Here is a 19,649-nt window from a genome sequence, read left to right as displayed (position 1 = left end):
CACGCGCACATCATCGACGTGACCAGACACGTTATTCGTAGTGTACAATCCAATTGAACAAGGCAGCGTAGGCAATTGACAATTCGTCCTATCAAGGTAGGCTTTCCAGCCAGGAATCAGTCCGCGGTGGAGATTGATTTGAGTCGGAGAGCTAGCTCCGAGATCTGCCATGTTCATACAAGTCCCGTCCTCGCCAATGCAATGGCAGCATCCCTAGGGGGCAGCATGTTACCCATGCACCAATTGAAGTAGGTATAGCCAACTGGACGAAGCCGTTCGCCGTTGGGAAACCTGACAACTCCTCGTGTAGACCATGCTATCTGATGTGCTATCCGTGGTGCGACTAGACTGTCCGGGAGGCTGGGAAGCCATTGTCTGAGAAGCAATCGCACGAGCGCATGCCATCGGCCCATACGTGTATTTCCACAACGAGGACCGCCAGCCTTGGTGGTACGACTTGGTAAGAGCAGTCTAGGCTCGTGTATTCGGCCCTTGTACCACATATGACACAAGACAGCTAGCCAGCCAGCCGTCTGTCTTCCCGTGCTCAGTGAGTCGATGCTGGGACTGTTGTGTGTGCATGCTGCAAGATGGTTGTTGTGCGCCGCGAGGAAAGGCGCCAGTGCCAAAGCGTCCAAGGTGGGACCGCTAGGGAAGTGGGTGCTAAAGTTTCCAGGCTACTAGCCACTAGGGCGGAAAAGCCGACCTTGACGAGGTGCTAAGAAAATGCCAGTGCACTGCCAGCTGGAACTCTCCGTCTCGCCCCCTGCGAATCGAAGCAGAGCCAGGGGCTAGGCTGTTGAAGCAAGCGGCCCCGGCACCTTTCTTCATCAAGGGTTTATGCGAAAGTGCCCCGTACCGACCAGGTGAGATAGGTAGGCAGGTAGGTAGGTAGATAGGTGAGATGCATTACGTGTATGTGGAATCTGGAGTGACTGCCAGTGCCGGTAAGTACGCGGTACGTACGGTCTGGACCACCCACGCAAGGTAGGTACATACATAGGTACACTCACTACCTGCCAAACCGGCTAATGACGTAGTGCATCAAGTTCCTGCCCCTTTCCTTTAACGTCACCGCACCCGAGTCCCACGGCGACGACCAAGACCAAGGAAAAATAACCGGCAACAGAAGGGAAGGAAGGAGCTACGCGTAGAGGGCCAAGCTCCGGTGCGCCTGCCTGCCTGCCTATGCCAATTTGAATTTTCTAATTGTACCGGGTTCTTTCCTGCTGCGAGACGAACGCCTGCCACGCGCGCCTGCCGTTGCTTGCCTCCCTCCCTCCCTCCACTACCATCTCTCCCCTCCTCTCCCTTCCAATCAATTGCTAAGAGCAAATCTCATTCTGACGCAGATGTCATTTTGCCCTTCTTGCGCTTGGACACACGCACACGACAGAAAGAAGGTATAAACACCACCTCGCGTTCGACCGTCCCCCCCTCGTTTGACCTTTCTTTTCTGCTTCTTCTCTTCCCTCATCGATACGATACCTTTTCCTGTTTTCCTCTTTCTACAGGAACCTCATCTTGGCGATTCTCATTATACCCAATTCCTCTGTGATACCCCCATCAAAATACCAACAAGCTTTCCCTTTTTGTCCTGTACAACGAAAACCCCGTAATTCCCTATTATTTCGACCGCCGTCCAACAGAATTCACGAAACAATACAATTGCGATAGCTTCAAACCTCATCATGTCCGCAAAGGTCAACAAGCCGACCGACTTGAAGCAGAAGGAGGCCGATGTCAACCGCAAGCTTCAACTCTACGGCATCGTGTCCGCTTTCCAAGCTGGCAAGGTTCCATCGGTAAGTCTATAGCGGCATGGCGCCTCGGGTCCACGCGGCCCTCCGTCGGTGTTTAGGGGTCATCCTTGCGCCGCCACCTCCCACACCATCGCATGATAATACTAACGAGGTCCATGCTGCAGAACGACCAAATCGATGTCGCCTTGAATAGCTTCCTGGCCTCCAAGGCCCTGTCTAATCCTCCCGAGAAGCTTTCCCCCGAGGGCAAAGCGCTCGTCGCCGACGCCCGCGACGTTATCATTCAAGCAAAGAACCTTCTGTTGTCCAAGAACCAGGGCAACCTGCTCCAGGACTTCATCTGGCAAACTGAGCAATTCGACCCTAAGGCTGTACAAGTCCCCGGCGCCCCTATCAACAAGGAGGTCGCCCAGCAGCATGGTGACAAAGCACTAGAGGGCCTCCGGACTCTCGGAACCCTCATCATTACCAACGGTCAATTCCGCAAGCTTCGTACGTCAATTGGCTCATGCAATCCTTAGCTCAATCCGAACTAATATGATAACAGTCAAGGATGCTACCGTTCTTCTCCGTGACATGGCCGGCGATGCCGCTACCAGCGCCGCCGACCGTGTCCGCCCCTCGGGTGATGCTCTTCAGGAAATTGATCGCCCTGCCGAGGACAACACCTGGCATGAAGCACCCGACTTCTCCAAGGAGAACTTCAAGAAGCAGGCTCAGGGTGTCTACAAGGGTTCTCTTGCTGATGATGCTCGGGAAGTTGCCAATGCCGGCACTCAGGCGGCTCACCCCAACGGTACGCAGAGCCCTCAGGACCTGGCCGCGACCGCCGCGCGTGACCAGCAGGAGGGAACTAGCTCCGGTGTAAACGCACAGGGTGGCCTTAACGCAGCTCTCAACGTCGCTCAGAAGAAGTACAATGAGAACGTCGACGATGAGACGAAGGAGCAGGCTCGCCAGCGCAAGGAAGAATACCGTCGCCGTGCTAAGGAATATTTCAACAAGAAGATGCCTCAGGAACGCAAAGAGCAGACCATTTGGCGCCTGAAGAAGATGGTACTCGAGTGCCAGCAACATCCCGATTATGCTCAGGCCATCGAGACTCTTCTTAACCTCGCCGAGGAGTATGCTGGCCACTCGCGTTCCATCGCTCAGGGCGGAACTGGCACTGTGAAAGACACCCGCGCCGGCCTCGCTCAGGCTGAGTCTGACCTTAAGACTCTCATCGAGCGATTTGCCAACGGAACTTCTACTGAGGATCTCTTCGAGTCCATTCAACAGATCTACCGTGATGCCGACAACGATCGTGAGCTCAAGGACTGGTTCAAGGCTATGGACCGATACGTCCGCCGCTGCCTTCTCGAGCAGGGATACATCCTGGATGAGGATTCCAACCAGGAGTGGAACAACCTCTATGACCATGGTCGTTACTTGCTCCGCAACAAGTACCGTACTCACACCGACCGAGTTTTCGATGAGATCAAGTTCTTGATCGATCAGTTTGACCAGGATCCTCAGAACAAGCGCTTTGGTCAGGCTGTTCAAAAGTTGTTCACCGACCTCGGCAATGACGAGAATGGCAAGCCTACCTTTAAGCCCCACCTTATCAAGGATCTCTCGGAGGTTATCCTCCCTTCCATCTTTGAGAACGTGGCTTACGTTCCCGTCCCTCGCATCGAGTATTCCGACCCTCAGTTCGATGCCGTCATTGAGAATCTTGTTCTTGAGTCGGACAACTTCATGCCCAACGTCCTTGAGGTTAACAGCGAGAACTACTTCCTTTGGGGACGCAAGAACACTGCCAACAAGCACAAGCAGTCTTTCGAAGTCAAGTTTGCTGGGGTGCAGCTTGACCTGCGTGATGTCAGCTACCACGTCAAGCGCAAACAAGGCTTCCCATCCATTGCCGATACTGGTGTTGCCGACATCCTTTTGGCTGGCGATGGTTTCTCCTTCAAGCTGAAGCTGTCCTCTGCCGACAAGAAGGATAGCCAGAACTTCTTCAAGATTGACAAGGTCGATGTGGACATTAAGCACATGAGCATCAAGCTGAAGCAGTCGAACCACAAGCTCCTGTTTAGCTTGTTCAAGCCCATCATGCTCAAGGTTCTCCGCCCTGCCCTTCAGAAGGCCGTTGAGAAGGCCATCAAAGATCAGGCCACTCAGCTGGACAGCATCCTTTTCCAGGTCAAGCAGGAGGCCGACCGCGCCATCGATGAGGCCCGGTCTGATCCCGAGAGAACCCCCAACATCTACAACCGTTACGCCACTGCCATGCAGAAGCGCGCTCTGCAAACCAAGCAGAAGGCCCAGGAGGTTGCTGCCGACAAGAAGGTTAACTACGCCATCACCAAGGAGGACTCCATCTTCCCCGACATCAACCTTCCCGGCGGCATTAGCACCAAGGCCACCGAGTACAAGGACTTGGCTCGCAAGGGAGAGCGTTGGGAGAGCCCTGTCTTCTCCATTGGGAAGGCCAGCAAGTCGACCGACATTCCCCCCGCGCCTCGTATCGAACGCAAGAAGCATGGTCTGCCTACCCAGCAAGGACAGTATGCTCCTCATGCCAACAGCAACCTGAATGGCAACATCGACAAGAACTTTGATTCGCTGTACGATTCTAACCCCAACGGTGGTCTCAACGGCAACGTCAACACTCTATCCAGCCCTGCCCACGTTAGCGGCTACTAGAGGCCCCAGTCCCTTAATTCATTTTCCTTTGTCGCCGAGAGATATTATAACACGAGTTGACGGCAGGCGAAAACACTTATACCCGCGTGGAGAGTTTGGGTCAATGGACAGCTTCCATAGCTTAATGACGCGTCGCGTTGTAATAATTGTTTAGCAGAATATACTTGGTTTCACTATTCTTTGGTTCTATGCCCTAATTGTTCATCTGCCTGAAATATCACATTAATGGCTTGTAAAGGAGGGCATTGGCCATGTAGGAGACAAGTCAAAACTTGCCATCGGCAGTAACTGCCTCTTGGATTGCTCATGCGCAAGTCCACTTTCCAATAATGATTGATCTCGGCCTTGTCTAGAAAGGTGAAAATGATATCCAGTTGTCAATAGCGCTTGATATATCACCTCAGACCAGCCTCAGATAGAGTGGTTATGACGTTGGGTTGAGATGCCTGCATCCTGAGGGCCCATTGCTATTATGGCTCTGTTATAGATGATATTCGTAGCCTGCTTCCTAGTTCCGAAGTTCAAGAACACAGGTAAACGATGTGACGGAGCAATGCATGCACGGGCTTGAACTGACGGTTATAGCTTCAGAACAGGGCAGGCACAAAAAGCAAACATCTTCGGTTTACATGATCAACAAAACAAAAAGACCTTGACAACGTCTCGATAGTTTTCCGAGCCTATTTCAGTTCCTGGCCTTGGCCTGATTCGGGTCCGTCTGCTCGCTCTTCATCCCCGCCAAACCGCTTTGCCGTCGGGGATCCCGCCCCGTTGTCTCCTCCAGATGCCGCTCGCTCGACGGCTTAGACCCGTAGCCAGGCAGAGCCGAGCCATTGCCTCCGCGGGTGCTGTTCTCGGCCACACCGGCGGCGCGGTCGGGGGACCCCATGAGGAAGGCGAAGAAGCCGCCGACCGCCACTGCCACTCCCGCGACGAGGAAAATTGTTGACCTATGGGGAAATTGCCGTTAGAGAGCTTTGTCCCGTCACACGGGCGCGGCCGGTGTTGGACGGGGAGAAGTTGGAACCTACCTGTCGCTGAGTTGATCGGGCGACGTCGGGGCTTTCTGATCTGACCCGGGCTGTTTTCCGCCGTGTTGTGACTGCGTTGGCTGGGCGGGTTCCTTCACAGCATAGGTCCGGCGGACGGTGTGTTGCAGGGGGCGGCGGAGTGTGGATGCTCGCAGGGCAGGTTGTAGATGAAGAGCTCTAATTGATGACATTGTGATTGGAGTATGGGGGTGGTTAAGGATGAGATGGCACGTTTAGATGTGTGAGGTACGATATTGGGACACTATCCGGGTATCGAGACTTAATAATCTTTACAGTATGGATTTGATCGTGTGACATTCGGAGCGCAGTAAATCCCCCGCTGACAATTACTGCAGAGATTTGGTTATATACCTAAATGTATGGAATGATTTGTCAATCTAGCGGTGCTGGACCTGGGGGAAGGATTATCACCCGAGCGCCAGGTGATGCGATACATACTGATGAGGCGCTCAGCCATGACAGAGCGATGATGTAGACGATACATTTCTGGGCCGATTTATGTGGAGGCCCGTTCATCCTACCACCCACTACAGACGATCTGCTTCCAGGCACGGTCTTGGGATTCCGATAAAACAGTGCAGCTTCCGGATAATGTCTTGGTCTAGTTGATGATTCATCAGCTCCGGGAGTTTATGGCTGACCTGAGGTGGGGTGTGAGCCTCAAGGAATGTGGACGCCACATCTAGGAATCCAGTCACCCCAATCTCACCTAACCCATCATTACCTATCCCCATTTTCCTCCTCATTTTCTAGGGAGGCCGCTTAACGATTCCTCAACGCCGCGTGGATGCCTCTATACGTCCAGTTCAGCCTCATCCGGTCCAGCTGCGCCTGCGCCGACATATCGGTAACGTAGCGCGAGTTCCGCTGGACCTGCGACGCGCGCGGACACCGCACCGAGTCCCACGTCCGCAGCGCGCGGCTGACGTTGTCGGCGTCGACGCCCTCATGTAGAAGGAGGCGGAGGCCCTCGGCGTCCTCGATGGCCTGCGTCGCGGCCTGGTCTTGGAATGGCGTCATCGGGTGCGCCGCGTCGCCGACCACGACGGCGCGGCCTCGGGTGTACGTTGGTAGGGGGTCCATGTCCTTGACTTTGTACAGATGGACGACCTCAGCGTGTCTGTTTCCCTCTCTCCCACGGTGGGGTTGGTCAGTGGTTTCCGGCTCTGTGAAGCACATACGGCGGAGCAAGCGAAACTCACTTCATGATCTCGAGGACCCACGGCGCAAAGTCGAAGAAGTGGTCGAGCATCTCCTCCGAGGTCCCCTCCGCGTTCCAGGACGTCAAGCTCTCGTCGGAGAGCATCGAGTCCGGGATCCGCGCGATGACGTTGAGCGCGGTGAGGTCCCGGCAGGGGTAGAAGACGATGTTGCGGTTGGTCTGGTCATCGACCGCCATGATGCTGAAGAACCCGCCGTTGGCCGGGTCAATCGCCGGTGGGTACCCCTTGAGGATCTCGCGAGCCTTGTCAAGCGGGAACGTGAACCGGTAAAGGGAGACGCCCGTCGAGCGGAAGCGGGGCGGCTCACCCACGATGGCCTGCCGCACGAAGGAGTGAATACCGTCGGCTCCTGCGGGTATCGTCAGGGTTATCTGTCACTCGTGCATTTCTCTCTTTTGGGTGACGCGTCTGGGGTGGGGTCATTCTAACCGACAATAACGTCCGCGTCGACCTCACTGCCATCCCGCAGCCACACCGTCCCCATATCCACGTCCACCTCCTCGACCTCGGCCCCATCCACGACCGTCGCCGGCGGGCCGGAGATGCCCAGCTTCGCCGCGTCCCCCGTCGCGAGCCGCAGCAGCTCTTCCCGCAGGTCCGTCCAGTGCATCAGCAGCCACTCGCCCCCAAATGGCTCCGCCGTGCCCGTCGTCTCCCGCAGCAGGTTGCCCTCCTTGTCGTAGGTCCGCGACCCGGCGCAGACGGTGGCCTTGAGATCGCCCGGGCAGAACTGGAATGCCCTCTTGAGCATCTTGCTTCCGTTGGGCCCGAGGCCGATTCCCGCGCCGCGCTCGGGCGCGGACGCCGGCTCGCGCTCGTACACGGTCACGTCGTGGCGCTGGCGGAGCACGGCGGCGGCAGCGAGGCCTGCGATGCCGCCGCCGACGACGACGACGCGCAGCCTATTGGTGTCGTTGGTGTTCATTCTTATCCCAGTCTTCTGTAGCCCTGAGACTTTGTGAATCCGCGGTAGGTCGCGACAGTGAGTGCTATTCTACAACATTTATCGCTCCTCCCGGAGACAAAATTTGGGGGGGGGGGGGGGGACAAAAGAGTTCTCGTTTATGCCCAGCCGTGTGTCACCGCATAGTTCAAATCCTCGTCCCTGAGACATCAAACGAAATTCTATTCGTAGTTGTGATGGGATGCTGGTCTGATGCCCGAAACCCCCCGGGGCTGAACGGACGTTGAGAAGTCAAATTCCAAAACCCGGCCTCCAGTTAGGACTTCAAAGTTACGCGGGATGAGCTAAGCAATCCTTGTATCTTAGTGTATGTGTGGTCAATAAGTTGACCTAGGAATTGTGTCACGGGATGCTCCCAGCCCAATTTTATGAAGTATGACTGGTGTCGTCCGTGTCCGAGCCACGGCCGACGGTTGAGATTGTTCCCATCACCACAGCCTTTCAGAGTCGGCCGTCCGGTATTAGAGTTGAGGTTGTAGCCTAAGATAGATTGGTTTAGCCGCTTACATATTGGTGCCTTGTGTCTTATCTCTGGGGGGGGGGCGCAAGAGACGTACGTACACGTTCCATCAATATTTCACATCTTCTTTCCAGGAATGGAAGCTCACGGAAGAGAACGCGCGGCTAGATCACTGCGGTCTACTCAGACAATGTTCCCGGATCCAAGGTGCGATGCCTACATAGACACCTTTTCACGATAAGCCCGACGTATCTAAAAGGAGATAATGCATTGGCGACAGGACGAGCGAATGATATGAGAACAGGCGACCGCCCAGGCTCGGTCTTTGTTGGAGGCCGAAAGGCGTCGCTTCTCGCTCTTGGGCGGCTGACGGAGCAATATGGATCGTAGCTTGCTAATCCTTCGTGGACGTCATGACCCAATGCTGTAAGTGTGAGTGAGTGCTTCACCAGCGCTCACCAGCGCGGGCTTTTCGCTCGCGTCTCATCGGAAATAGACTATCAATCTCCGCGACGGGGTGGACATTTCACTTGACTATTTGACTCGCGACAGTATCCTTCGTTGACACAGTTTTGGACGTTCATTCAAGCTCAATTTATTCAGATCCAACAACGATTACTCCTCTCAACCACTGTTCATAGTCCACACACAACTTAACATCTAAACATATCACGAGCTATCCTAATCTGTGGTTCGACTGGGGAGGAGCACGGCGGTGCCGTCATCAACCGCCTCGTTGAACAAAATGCCGACCTGGAAATCCTTGCCGTCACGCGGAATGCGAGCTCCGCATCTGCACAGCGGCTCGTGAAAAAGTCTCCCAAGATCCGACTAGTCCAGGGCGAACTCTCCGACCCAACAGCACTCTTCAGAAGCGGCAAGGAAGTGGCAAGCTCGCCCATTTGGGGCGTCTTCAGCGTTCAGGTTTGTCTCTAACCTTGTCTGGCATCATGAATACTGTAGCTAAAACTCAAGACAGGTCCTCGGACAGAGTGGGGGAGGCGAGGAGGTCATCGGCAAGGCTCTCATCGATGCATCTCTCAAGGCCGGCGTCAAGTTCTTCGTCTACACGTCCGCCGATAGACACGGCGCGGATGACCCGACCAACGTTCCGCATTTCATCCACAAGCACAACATCGAGAAGCACCTCTTCGCCAAAGCCAAGGGCACCGACATGGACTGGGCCGTCCTCAGGCCGGTGGCTTTCATGGAGGATCTCACGGACGACTTCGTGGGGCGGGTCTTCGCGACGTCTTGGAGGATGGCCATCAAAGAGAAGCCGCTGCAGTTGATCGCGGTCAGTGACATTTTCCACATCGGCGCCGAGGCCTTCCTCCACCCGGAGGAGTACAAGGGCCGCGGAATCTCACTGGCCGGCGACGAGTTGACGATCGATCAGTTCGCCGACGTGTTCAAGAAGACGACTGGGAGGGAGCTGCCTGAGACATACAGAATCTTCTCCTGGCTTATCATGACGCTGGTAAAGGACTTTGGGTGGATGTTCAAGTGGTTCTACGACGTCGGGTTCGGCGTCAACATCCAAGAGCTGAGGAAGGAGTACCCAGAGTTGAAGGACTTTGAAACCTGGTTGAAGGCAGAGAGCGATTTTTCAAAATGATAATGTAATAGACAAAGAATCGCATCGAGAAAGTTTAATAATCAATACAAGAACAACATGTGTTGGAATCGGAAAGCAAAATCAACGTCTCACCTCATCTGGCCCTTGATGCTTGAAACTGAGAAAAACTCGTATATTAATACTACTTTCTACAGTTATTGCTCCTAGCAGCGAAGAGAACAGACACCTGCGACGTCTGGTAAAGAAGCCGGGCGTGTCATCCGAAGCCCAGTTCTGTCAAGGTAGAGACTTGTTCTACAACGACAGTAAGTTTGAATTGGACTCCTTTCGCGGCTGTCGTAATGCTCGACGTATGACTCAAGAAGCCTTAGTCTTGCATCGTAGTGATATTCGGTAAGTCTGGTGTGTAAAAAAGTTGAATTAGGGACGAAACTGATCGGAGTTGATGTAAGCCAACGGAAGTCGATGTAATGGGCGGCGATGGTTATGTGGGACTCGAGGAGGAAGTTGGCGTGTGCAAGGACTTGAAGTTATTTGAAGTCCTTGAACGCGTTAGAAAACCGATGAAGTCCTTGTCGTAGTTGTCACGCCACCCAACGATGTCCTAAGGGTAATTACACTAGTCACGATAGTCAGGCACACTAGTCAAATTAGACACGCTATGAGCACTAGTCACACTAGATACACTAACCGCGCTATTGGATAAGCCGGCACTGACTGGTGTGTCGGTTGAAGCAATATCAGTTCATGGAAACTCTACCGAGGAGGGTAAAGATGTACTCGAAGGCGAAGCGGGATTCATAGCAAGTTGCGAGGTCATTGTCGAGCTGGCAAAAGAAGGAGCTGAACATTTTGAGGTCACAATATGCGTCCAAGTCGACCGGAGTGAGTAGTCAATCCCCTTTGAGGCACCGATGCAGGACTATCCAGCATTGGTCGCGATCCTAAAGCTAACGAAGAGTAATGCAGTCGTCCCAGGCACAAAAAGAACCACGAGTGAAACATAAGTAAAAATCACATCATACGTGGGCAGATCTTACTGCGGTGGCGATAGCGAGTTGCCAGGCCTTGTTGTTAATTGGGAAAAGCAATGAGGGTCATCAATGGACACGCTGTTATTGTATTTTTATCTATAAACCCTCCACTATGGTGTTGAGTATCGGGCATTGTTACTGATATTGTTTTTTTTTCCAACTGCGTCAAGAGGATTACCGTCTACCAGTTAGGAGGAACTACGTTGGATACGTACTTTAGTCAAGGTGTACGTAATACTGACACGCGGGGCGTCAGTGGCTTCTTCTGCATCCTCCAGAGAGAATGAGCCAAAAAAGCTTGATGATTTGTTATATGTCTCAGGCGAAGCGGCACCGAGCAACCGGGCCACCACTGCCGGTGGGTATGTTTTTGACCACCCTCGTATCAGGCGGAGTGAGATACGGGAGAAGGAGAAATGTAAAAGTAACCATTGATAGTTGTACGAGACCTGCTGAGCTCCATGATATCGGCGGGATTGTACATCACGGCGGCCGTAGCTTGTCATAGATCAGTAGGACGAGCAGCTTACTTCGGTTAGATTTGTATTTTCGTTCCATGTTTGGATCACTCAAAGGAATACCAAAGTGACGCTAGGGTCTAATACAACTGCACAGAACGGTTTGAATATTATTCTTCAAAGAATAAATATGTCTAGGGACGATCCCAAATATCTACATGTAATTTCACTGCGTCTACCCCATGGACAGTTATTTGGACCCAAATTGGTCGCATAACTCAATAGACATGTAGACCCGAAATCGGTATATTACCTCGGTGCCTCTCAAATGTCCGTCAGGACAACGAAAAAGCCAAGAGGGCAGCCCTTGGTGTTCTCCTCGAAGACGAAGTTGGTGTCAGGGGAGCAGAGGCTGCCGGACACGGTTACGCTGCCGGGAACGTCGGCCGGGATGCCGCATGGGGCGCTGTTAATGATCTGAATAGCAATCAAGTCAGCCACCTGAGGCAGAGGGCCGCGCATGTGCAAGGAAAACTCACGTAGCTGTGGCCCGGGGTCATGATGGGAGGCGGGTTCGGGGGGCTCGGGCCGGGAGCGGGCTGTTTGTTGTAGGTCGTCTGGCCGGCGACGGCGCCGGCGCCGATGGCGTAGCCGGTGAAGTTGAAAGTGCCCTTGCCCTTGAACTCGAACTTGCCGAGAGCGGACTCCTTGGAGGGGAAGTCAAAGACGAGGTTGCAGACCTTGCCCTGGGTCTGGGCGACGGGCAGGTCGAGGTTGAAGATGGTGCAGACGTCGTTGGGCGTTACCTTGGCCAACTTGGTCGCCGGAAAGGCATAGTTGGGCTTGCTCTTGGCAATAGGCACCAGAAGGCTGGTGGACACGTAGGAGCTGCCAAGGGTGCCGTCAGGCTGGGCGGAGTTGGTCGGGCAAGCGCACTTGCTGGGAGCGGCGGCGGCAGAAACGGCAAAGGCGAGAGCGCCGGCAACGGTAGAGGCCTTCATGTTGTTAATGGACTGTTTGGAGGATTGTGGATGAGATGGAAGAGTATGAACAAAGAACCGTGGTTGCCTGGGTAGGTTTAAGTGATGAGAGATGCTTCACAAAGGGCGATGGTCAAATCCCGACTCGAGGGGAAGTGAGGTATCGTCTTATATAGGGCTTTCCTTGCCACAAGGCCAATTGAGGTATGGCTCTAGCCTATATGTTGTGTTCGGCCTCAGAAAGGGGTTGAAGGATCCTTGGGTCTAACCTTAGCTTGGGAAACACTTCTGCACAAAGAGTTGGGATGGCGCTAGCTGCCGGGCCTGCGACTAGCGTGCTCTGGAGAAACGGATCAGCGAAACAATAGGATAGGATATCTCATGCTACTCTCACAAGCCCGGTCAGGGTCTCCCACATGGCCCCACTGCCTGAATTGCCTTTTATGAGTGGCGTTTATAGGATCTCCCGGGAAATTCAGCTTGACGCCCGAGAGCCGGAAACCGGCACGACGGGGCTCTAGCAGGAAGCAGTATTCTAGCCAGCACTGCCGCGCTAGGAAACCCCATCCTTTAATGTGAAAAAAAAGTTTATTCAGGTGCCTACCATCGGCACGGGAGCAGGATCAGCACTTCGGTCGCATCCGAAGTGGGTTAAGTCGGGGCCGGAAGCCTCAAGTCCGAAATGTGGAGCGACGCCACCGGGGAAACATGCAGCACACGAAAAGTCAATGGCGCGCTCTCAGGCCGGCCCAAATACCGTCGTCTTACGAGTCTTAGTTGAGGCTGCATTAGGGCCTATAATGGCTTGCCGGTGCGAGAATCGTATGCAAGGAGGCCTGGATTCTCACGTCAGCTAACCAGCCCTGCCCGGATGGAAGAGTGACGGTCAGCCCTGTTGTGTAATAAGAGCCTGCCTAGTTCTTGCTTCTTACCAAGGGATCCGGTGAGTAGAATGTTGGCTGTTGCTGCCGAAGTACGTCGACTACAACAGGTAAAGGACGGTTGCTTTTCATTTCAATAATACATTGACTAGTTTCATCGTGAAACGCCCTCGACGTACAACGCAGTGGCCCGAGGGAAAAGTGTAAGCTTTTGAATTAGTTTAGCTAGCCCATAAATCAAATTACCCCGAGGCTTCCTGATATCCAGACAGTATGTGCATTGGCCATGAAAGTCAATTAGCTGGATGGCCCCACGTTTACCTGCGTCGAGAACGTGGAGATTCTAAACGCATGCGTGCTGACGTTAGAAAGGAACAGCCGTGGCATCTCTCGTGCTGTGTAGCAAAGAGGCTTGCAGGTAAAAGGCTTTCGGTTGCTGCTATCACCAGACGCCTGCTTTCAAAACCCGGTCTTAGCTGCCATGTTGGCGCCATGCGTCCGGAGCAATCGGCATTCCTTGGCTGCTTCTACAAGTGATATGCTTACGTCCCCTCGTTATGGCAAGTAGTCAAAACAATACATGAATACCTCCCATCTCGCTGTTATTATCATAAGATTACCATACTGCCACAATAGGCGTATAAGTAGGCTGAATGTAGCTATTAATATGAACTCACGGAAGGCAGACCATGGCTAGTGGCTTGCCAGCCTCAGGAAACGACAGTCTACTAATTTCCCCACTTCAACAGAGTTTTTGAAAGAGACATCTAAAGCATAAGCGTATGATCCTTTGTATGATAGTTTATGACTAGGTGACACCTTGATCTAATCAACTGTTGCAGGCAAGTGTCTGAGCCTATGGTCAGCACTCAACCGGCACTTTGACAGTGTGTCAAAGAGGCCTCTCAAACATAAACATACAATATTTTGGAGCATTAGATGGTTTATCACTAGGCCACACCTCAATCCAGGCCGTGTCCTAATCAATCGTTGCTGGCAAGTATCCGAGCCTATGGCCAAAACTCAACGGCGAATGCCGTGGACACGCCAAAACAGATCTAGATAGGAGTATTAACGCTATGGTGATTTTGCAAGATCAGGTGACGTATATTGGAACATGATGAGAGATGCAGCGTGTTTTTTCTTATTCCTAGTGGATAAAAAAAAGCTATGCGGAACACTGCAGGCCATCCCACAAGCATGGGTGGTGTTGCATACCAGCCACAGATACGAAGGTTACACCACGCGAGTTGACCAGCCAAGGAGTTCTCACTGCACTAACCCGCACTCTGAGAGAATGTAGCGTAACGCTAAGTGGGATCCTTTTGATTTAAGGTGTTGGGCTCGGGCTTTTTGTAAGGCCGGTAGCCGTCCGCATGAGCTTGGAAGCCGGCTTTCATTTCCAACGCCACATCGTGGGACTTATGGCTGACTGAAAAAAAGAAATACAAAATAACGCAATGCAAAAATAGATATTAACAGGTCAGCCCAGATCACTCGGTCACTTCTTCGGTAGTTGCGTGCAGACGTCATGCTATTATGGTAAGTCAATGAACACCGAATCTAATGCAGTATCCTTGCCTGTGCAACAACGTGGACAGAGACGCCGATTTTGTTGTCAGAGAAAAGGAACCTGCAAGCGCTTGCGCTTGAGACTCACAAAGGATTGGGCCGAATCAGGAAATTACACTAGGCATAGCTGCTTACGCTGATGCTCAGCTATGACGCCGGTAAGCAGCACATCAACGCCACGATTTCCCGACTAACAGCATGACAACTCAGAAGTAAACAAAGGTTGTCGTACGACAAGCAGCTTTCCGGAACATTGGTCGGAACCGCAACGTGTACTAGCATATTGACGTGTAACGCTCTCACGAGTTAGGGCACACAGCGAATTGGGGCCATGTCCAAAAGGTGAAGAGAAGCTTGGTTGTAAGAAATGTGTTCCCAAGGGTGAGGGCCCATAGGAATATGAGTCCCAAGGTCGGTCAGGTGATACCGTCCATGACGTGGCTGATACCATTCGCCACACCGGCATGAGCCTCCTGTGATAAAAGCTTAGTCGTCGTCTCCAAATGAAGCAGCTCACCCGCGCCACGAGGGGTGGCCCTCCATGATGGTAACCCAGCCCAGCGGCCCTTTTTCGTCTTCGTCATCATCGTTATCAGCAGCAGCAGCTTCACGTGGGTTACGGCAATATACGCACTACTGCCTCCATACCATGCCCGAATCCCGAACGGGCGACGCCATGGAGGCGGTCCTCGCCATCCCGGAGCTCTTGGAGGCTATACTGGTTCAGGTCGACATGAGGACCCTACTGGTTTCGGTGAGTCGCGTGAGCCGTACCTGGAAAGCCTTCGTGGATGGATCTCCGGCCCTCCAACAAGCTCTCTTCTTTAAGCCGGTGTCCGATGCTTCCAGAGGAACCATCCACGGCCTCGAGGGGATCCCCTTCCCGAGAGTTCCGATTGAATACAGGCTTCTGTCAGATAACGATGCTCGACTCATCAACCCTCTGCTCGCAGAGAAATTTGACAAGTGCTTCTTCGACTTCGGGCCCACCTGCTCGTTCCACCGTCGTCTAAACTCGTTTTACGAGCTTCCGTGGTCAATTCGCCCGGAACCGGTCCAGACGATTCGAGAGAACTGGGGAGGTTGGACCCAAGTCAGGCCAGCTGAGCTCGACGAAGAGTCGGCACGGGCCCTGGCGGAGTCCCGACGACGGTTCACCCGCCGCGGCGCGAGCTGGCGGTGGATGCTCGTCTCCCAGCCTCCGCCTCCGTCCCTGGGATACATGCGCTTCGACGTCCGCAGCATAACGGCAAGCGACCAAGTCGTCTCCAGCTCATGGATCCGCCCCGGCGGCGAGACCGCAATCGCGGGGTTCCGGATGGGAGAGCTCTACGACGTCGTCCTGCACGGGTCCGGATACCACGGGCGGCAGTCGCTCTGGTTCAGGGTTCTCTGGGGCCGGCCGACCAGCGGGTTCGCGCTCCCTCACGCCAAGGGGGTGTTTGAGAAGCTGACGTCGCAGACGGGCGTCGTGGTGGAGTTCATGCAGGCCGGCGACTGGGCCCTGCCGAGCAACCCACGGAACCCGGCGGACGTTAGGGTGTTTGACGCTGCTTTCCGGTGCGAGGAGTACAGCGAGGTGGGTTTCGAAACAGAGGAGACCGGGGCCGAGGAGGACTGCTATCCCGATTACCACCCTGAGAATATGATTTGGCATTGGCGTTGACTGATAAGGAGAGAGCGTCGTGAATTTGGCCCCGGAAATGTGGCCGTATGGAGGGTGAGGGTTGCCAAGAGCTTGCCTTAACGACGATTCTGTAGCCCATGTGTTGTACTTAATGTTTCTACAGCTGTCTGGGGCAATTGGTTGCATTTGTCCGTTTCGATGTCTCGCGGTGGGCGTAGTAATAAAAGTCTGGGAGACACTTTCATGCTTCGGTATTATGATATAATTCTGACAGCAATGGATGCAGGGATTGAGTGTGCGGTAGTAAGTGCTACAAGATGATGCACGATCTAGTAGAAAACCATACACGTTTAGTAAAGTTGCAACAGCTTGAGCATTAGCATATTGGGGTAATCTTCGAATCCACCGAGGCCTGTCGAAAGGGAAGTCTGGGCTTTTAAGACATTGACGTCGGATCACCGGGATTGTGAGCTCAGTAAGGGTCTTCCGTCTTCGCCTGAGACAGATCGATCGGCCTGGTATCCCGCATGCTGTTTCGGCGACCTTGCAAGTGGTCGAAGAAGGCAGAAGGAGGGTTTGCTCCCTTTGAGTCGAATACCTAGGTAGGTTGCTTTTGAGACAAGCTTAAATTGAGACTTTGACGATGCGCCCAACGGTCTCCCTTCCCGCACTGGCCCCAGACGACAGTTGTCAGTGGGAAAGGGAGACTGGATGACAGCCAACACTCAACGCTAAGCCCAAAGGAATGGAGTTGTTTACCCGTCGGGCAAGCCAATCACATCCGGCGGCTTATGCGGGTCCAGGTCATCTGACGTGGTATCTGCAGTGGGGGGGAGGAGAAGGAAGGCCCTGAGAGTGGGGTCTGTCAATCCCGTGCGTCGGCACCGAGGAACAGAAGCAGGACGCTGGGCTCTCCTCCCCTTACCCTCGCCTCCCCTCCCTCCCCCCGATGCGAGGCTTCAAGGCTGCATCGAGGCGGGTTGGATGCGCTGTGCCTATTTCTGCAATGTAAGGATGGGAATTAGGGAACGACGGGGGATGACGGGGATGGGTGGGAACACAGGTTGGGACGACTGCGCAATTCCCCGGACATGGATGGATGGATGGATGGGTAATCTGGGTATTTCCTGCGCGTTTCCCTCCCAGTCCCCACGTACCCCAAAGTACCCTTGCCTCCATAGTAGGTATCGCCACTCTGCCTGTACAAACATGTATACTGACTGAACGTGTACGAATACTTGGCTAGGTACGGAGTACTGTATCCATACTCGTCCCCTCGTCCCTGTCTTACATAATAATCCAATCTTCCCACCTTTCGGGGTCCTGGATCGTTGACACCCCACTTTTCCCACTCATCTCGGCCCCATTTCCACGTCCTCTCCCGAAAAATCGCCTCGTGTCTACCGTCTCGTCTCACTCCCCTCTCAACCCTCACATTCTCCCTCCGTTCCGATCCTCCTCCACCCCGATCAAACATCACACAACCGTCGTGCACCGACATCCATGACACGAAGCCGCAGGTCCTGCTGACGACTCGCCTTTTCGGGGCATTCCTGCCGATATCCATCATTCATTCACTTTCAACACACCCCGCCCGACCCGCGGCTGCTCAAATCAGGCTACCCGACCAACTAACCTGTCGCTCGCCACTACCTCGCGGGGTCACGCGCGCAACGCCCTCCCTCTCTCCTCTCGCTCCGTGACACAGTCCGATCGACCCGTTCAGCGGTCGCTCCTCCGCCGCCATGCCAATCCTCGGCGGGAAGAACAAGTTCAACTCCAAGCCCGCCGCCATCCGCGTCGAGAAAGTCCAGGTCGCCGCCCCGAAGCCGCGCCCCAAGCTCGCTCACGCCGCCTCGTCCACCTCTTCCGCCAAGCCCTCCCCTCGCCCCTCCCCTAAGCCCAACGGCAAATCGCTCCTCTCCCGCAAGCAGAGCGCCTCGCCATATCCGTCGTCCTCGGACGAGAAGCGCAGCGAGCGGAAACGCAAGGTCGGCAGCGCCGGCCCCTCCCAGCCCAAGTTCGACAACGACTCGGACGGCGACGACAACTACGACGCCTTCATCAACCTCGAGCCCCGCAAGCGCCAACGCACCAAGGATGGCCAGTTCGTCGACACCCAACGCGTGCTGACCCGCTCGAGCGCCTTCAAGGACAACGCGCGGCCCCTCAGCCGGCTGATCCACGCCGTCCACATCAGCAACCTCAAAAAGTGCCCCAAGGCCAAGCGCTTGCTCGGCGCGACCGTGGATGACGATGTGAGGGTCAGGCTGCAGTACCCGAGCAATTATGGCGCCGAAGAGTAGGCCACCACCACCTCCCCTGTACCATTATCACGCTGCGGCATGGCTAACGACGTATTCTCACCCCCAGATACGAGCTCATATCCGAAAAGGGCATCATCAATGCGGTGGAGGACATCAAGACGGTGGTCAGATTCGTCGCCGACGTCTACCTCACAGAAGAACAAGCCACGGACTTCACGGAGCCGAACAACGGACTGATAAGGCGGCTCGAGAGGGCATCGAATATCAACGACTTTCACGGCTTCGTCTCGGCCTTGGCGGATGCCAACAAGAGGATCCGGGCCCTTGCCGCCGACGGCACGATACGCAAGAACCTCGACAACCTCCACGGCATCCCGCGTGACCTGGTCGAGTTTATCCTCACCCAGGTCTACGACCGCACAGTGTCACCGGAAGTGGAGAAGCTCAAGCAGTACAAGAACGGCACCGACAACGTCTATGGCGAGCTAACCTACAAATTCATCTCCGAGATCCTCCAGGAGAGGACGCGCATGACGTCGGACCAGGTCTTTGTCGACCTCGGCTCGGGCGTGGGCAACGTCGTGTTCCAGGCCGCGCTCGAGATCGGCTGCGAGAGCTGGGGCTGCGAGATGATGGAGAACCCCTGCGACTTTGCCGAGGCGCAGGAGAAGGAGTTTGGCGCGCGCTGCAAGATGTGGGGCCTCTTGCCCGGTCGGGTCAACCTCGAGCGAGGTGACTTCACCAAGAGCACCCGCATCCACGAGGCCATGAAGCGCGCCGACGTCATCCTCGTCAATAACCAGGCCTTCACCCCCCAGCTCAACGCCGAGCTCGTCAACATGTTCCTCGACCTGAAGCAGGGCTGCAAAATCGTCTCGCTCAAGTCCTTCGTCAACGACCAGGGCACACGAAACGCCAACGATATCGCGAGCAACATCCTCGAGGTCGAACACCTGACGTACCCGGAGGGCGGCTACGTTAGCTGGACGAACGCCGGCGGCAACTACTGCCTCTCGACCAAGAAGTAAGAAAACACTGGGACGCCTCGTCAGCATCTTGTCATTGCGCCGTATGATGTCCTACGGGACTTGGGTGGAA

At 54.5% G+C, this 19,649-nt stretch overlaps 7 protein-coding genes across 7 annotated transcripts; 4 read left to right on the top strand and 3 right to left on the bottom strand.

Annotated features, from left to right (window-relative positions):
• Window positions 1-1,691: 1,691 nt before the first annotated feature.
• GLRG_00308 (uncharacterized protein) lies at window positions 1,692-4,454 on the top strand (the record flags this gene model as incomplete). Its single annotated transcript, XM_008090993.1, has 3 exons — window positions 1,692-1,805; window positions 1,928-2,255; window positions 2,311-4,454. The coding sequence occupies 3 exons, from the start codon at window positions 1,692-1,694 to the stop codon at window positions 4,452-4,454; spliced, it is 2,586 nt and encodes an 861-aa protein (XP_008089184.1).
• Window positions 4,455-5,139: 685 nt separating this feature from the next.
• Window positions 5,140-5,676, bottom strand: GLRG_00307 (uncharacterized protein; the record flags this gene model as incomplete). The annotated part of the gene is made up of 2 exons (XM_008090992.1): window positions 5,140-5,404; window positions 5,486-5,676. The coding sequence occupies 2 exons, from the start codon at window positions 5,674-5,676 to the stop codon at window positions 5,140-5,142; spliced, it is 456 nt and encodes a 151-aa protein (XP_008089183.1).
• Window positions 5,677-6,268: 592 nt separating this feature from the next.
• Window positions 6,269-7,654, bottom strand: GLRG_00306 (uncharacterized protein; the record flags this gene model as incomplete). The annotated part of the gene is made up of 3 exons (XM_008090991.1): window positions 6,269-6,626; window positions 6,709-7,078; window positions 7,159-7,654. The coding sequence occupies 3 exons, from the start codon at window positions 7,652-7,654 to the stop codon at window positions 6,269-6,271; spliced, it is 1,224 nt and encodes a 407-aa protein (XP_008089182.1).
• Window positions 7,655-8,566: 912 nt separating this feature from the next.
• GLRG_00305 (NmrA-like family protein) lies at window positions 8,567-9,771 on the top strand (the record flags this gene model as incomplete). The annotated part of the gene is made up of 3 exons (XM_008090990.1): window positions 8,567-8,579; window positions 8,830-9,077; window positions 9,133-9,771. 3 exons carry the CDS (start codon window positions 8,567-8,569, stop codon window positions 9,769-9,771), a joined length of 900 nt encoding a protein of 299 aa, XP_008089181.1.
• A 1,777-nt stretch (window positions 9,772-11,548) lies between these two features.
• Window positions 11,549-12,225, bottom strand: GLRG_00304 (uncharacterized protein; the record flags this gene model as incomplete). The annotated part of the gene is made up of 2 exons (XM_008090989.1): window positions 11,549-11,701; window positions 11,764-12,225. 2 exons carry the CDS (start codon window positions 12,223-12,225, stop codon window positions 11,549-11,551), a joined length of 615 nt encoding a protein of 204 aa, XP_008089180.1.
• A 3,081-nt stretch (window positions 12,226-15,306) lies between these two features.
• GLRG_00303 (F-box domain-containing protein) lies at window positions 15,307-16,323 on the top strand (the record flags this gene model as incomplete). Its single annotated transcript, XM_008090988.1, has 1 exon — window positions 15,307-16,323. One exon carries the CDS (start codon window positions 15,307-15,309, stop codon window positions 16,321-16,323), a length of 1,017 nt encoding a protein of 338 aa, XP_008089179.1.
• Window positions 16,324-18,029: 1,706 nt separating this feature from the next.
• On the top strand, window positions 18,030-19,579 carry GLRG_00302 (histone methylation protein DOT1; the record flags this gene model as incomplete). Its single annotated transcript, XM_008090987.1, has 2 exons — window positions 18,030-18,586; window positions 18,658-19,579. The coding sequence occupies 2 exons, from the start codon at window positions 18,030-18,032 to the stop codon at window positions 19,577-19,579; spliced, it is 1,479 nt and encodes a 492-aa protein (XP_008089178.1).
• Window positions 19,580-19,649: the final 70 nt, after the last annotated feature.

The sequence above is a fragment of the Colletotrichum graminicola genome, assembly GCF_000149035.1.
Source record: "Colletotrichum graminicola M1.001 genomic scaffold supercont1.1, whole genome shotgun sequence".
Lineage (NCBI taxonomy): Eukaryota > Fungi > Ascomycota > Sordariomycetes > Glomerellales > Glomerellaceae > Colletotrichum > Colletotrichum graminicola.
This window is presented reverse-complemented; position numbering and strand designations above follow the sequence as displayed.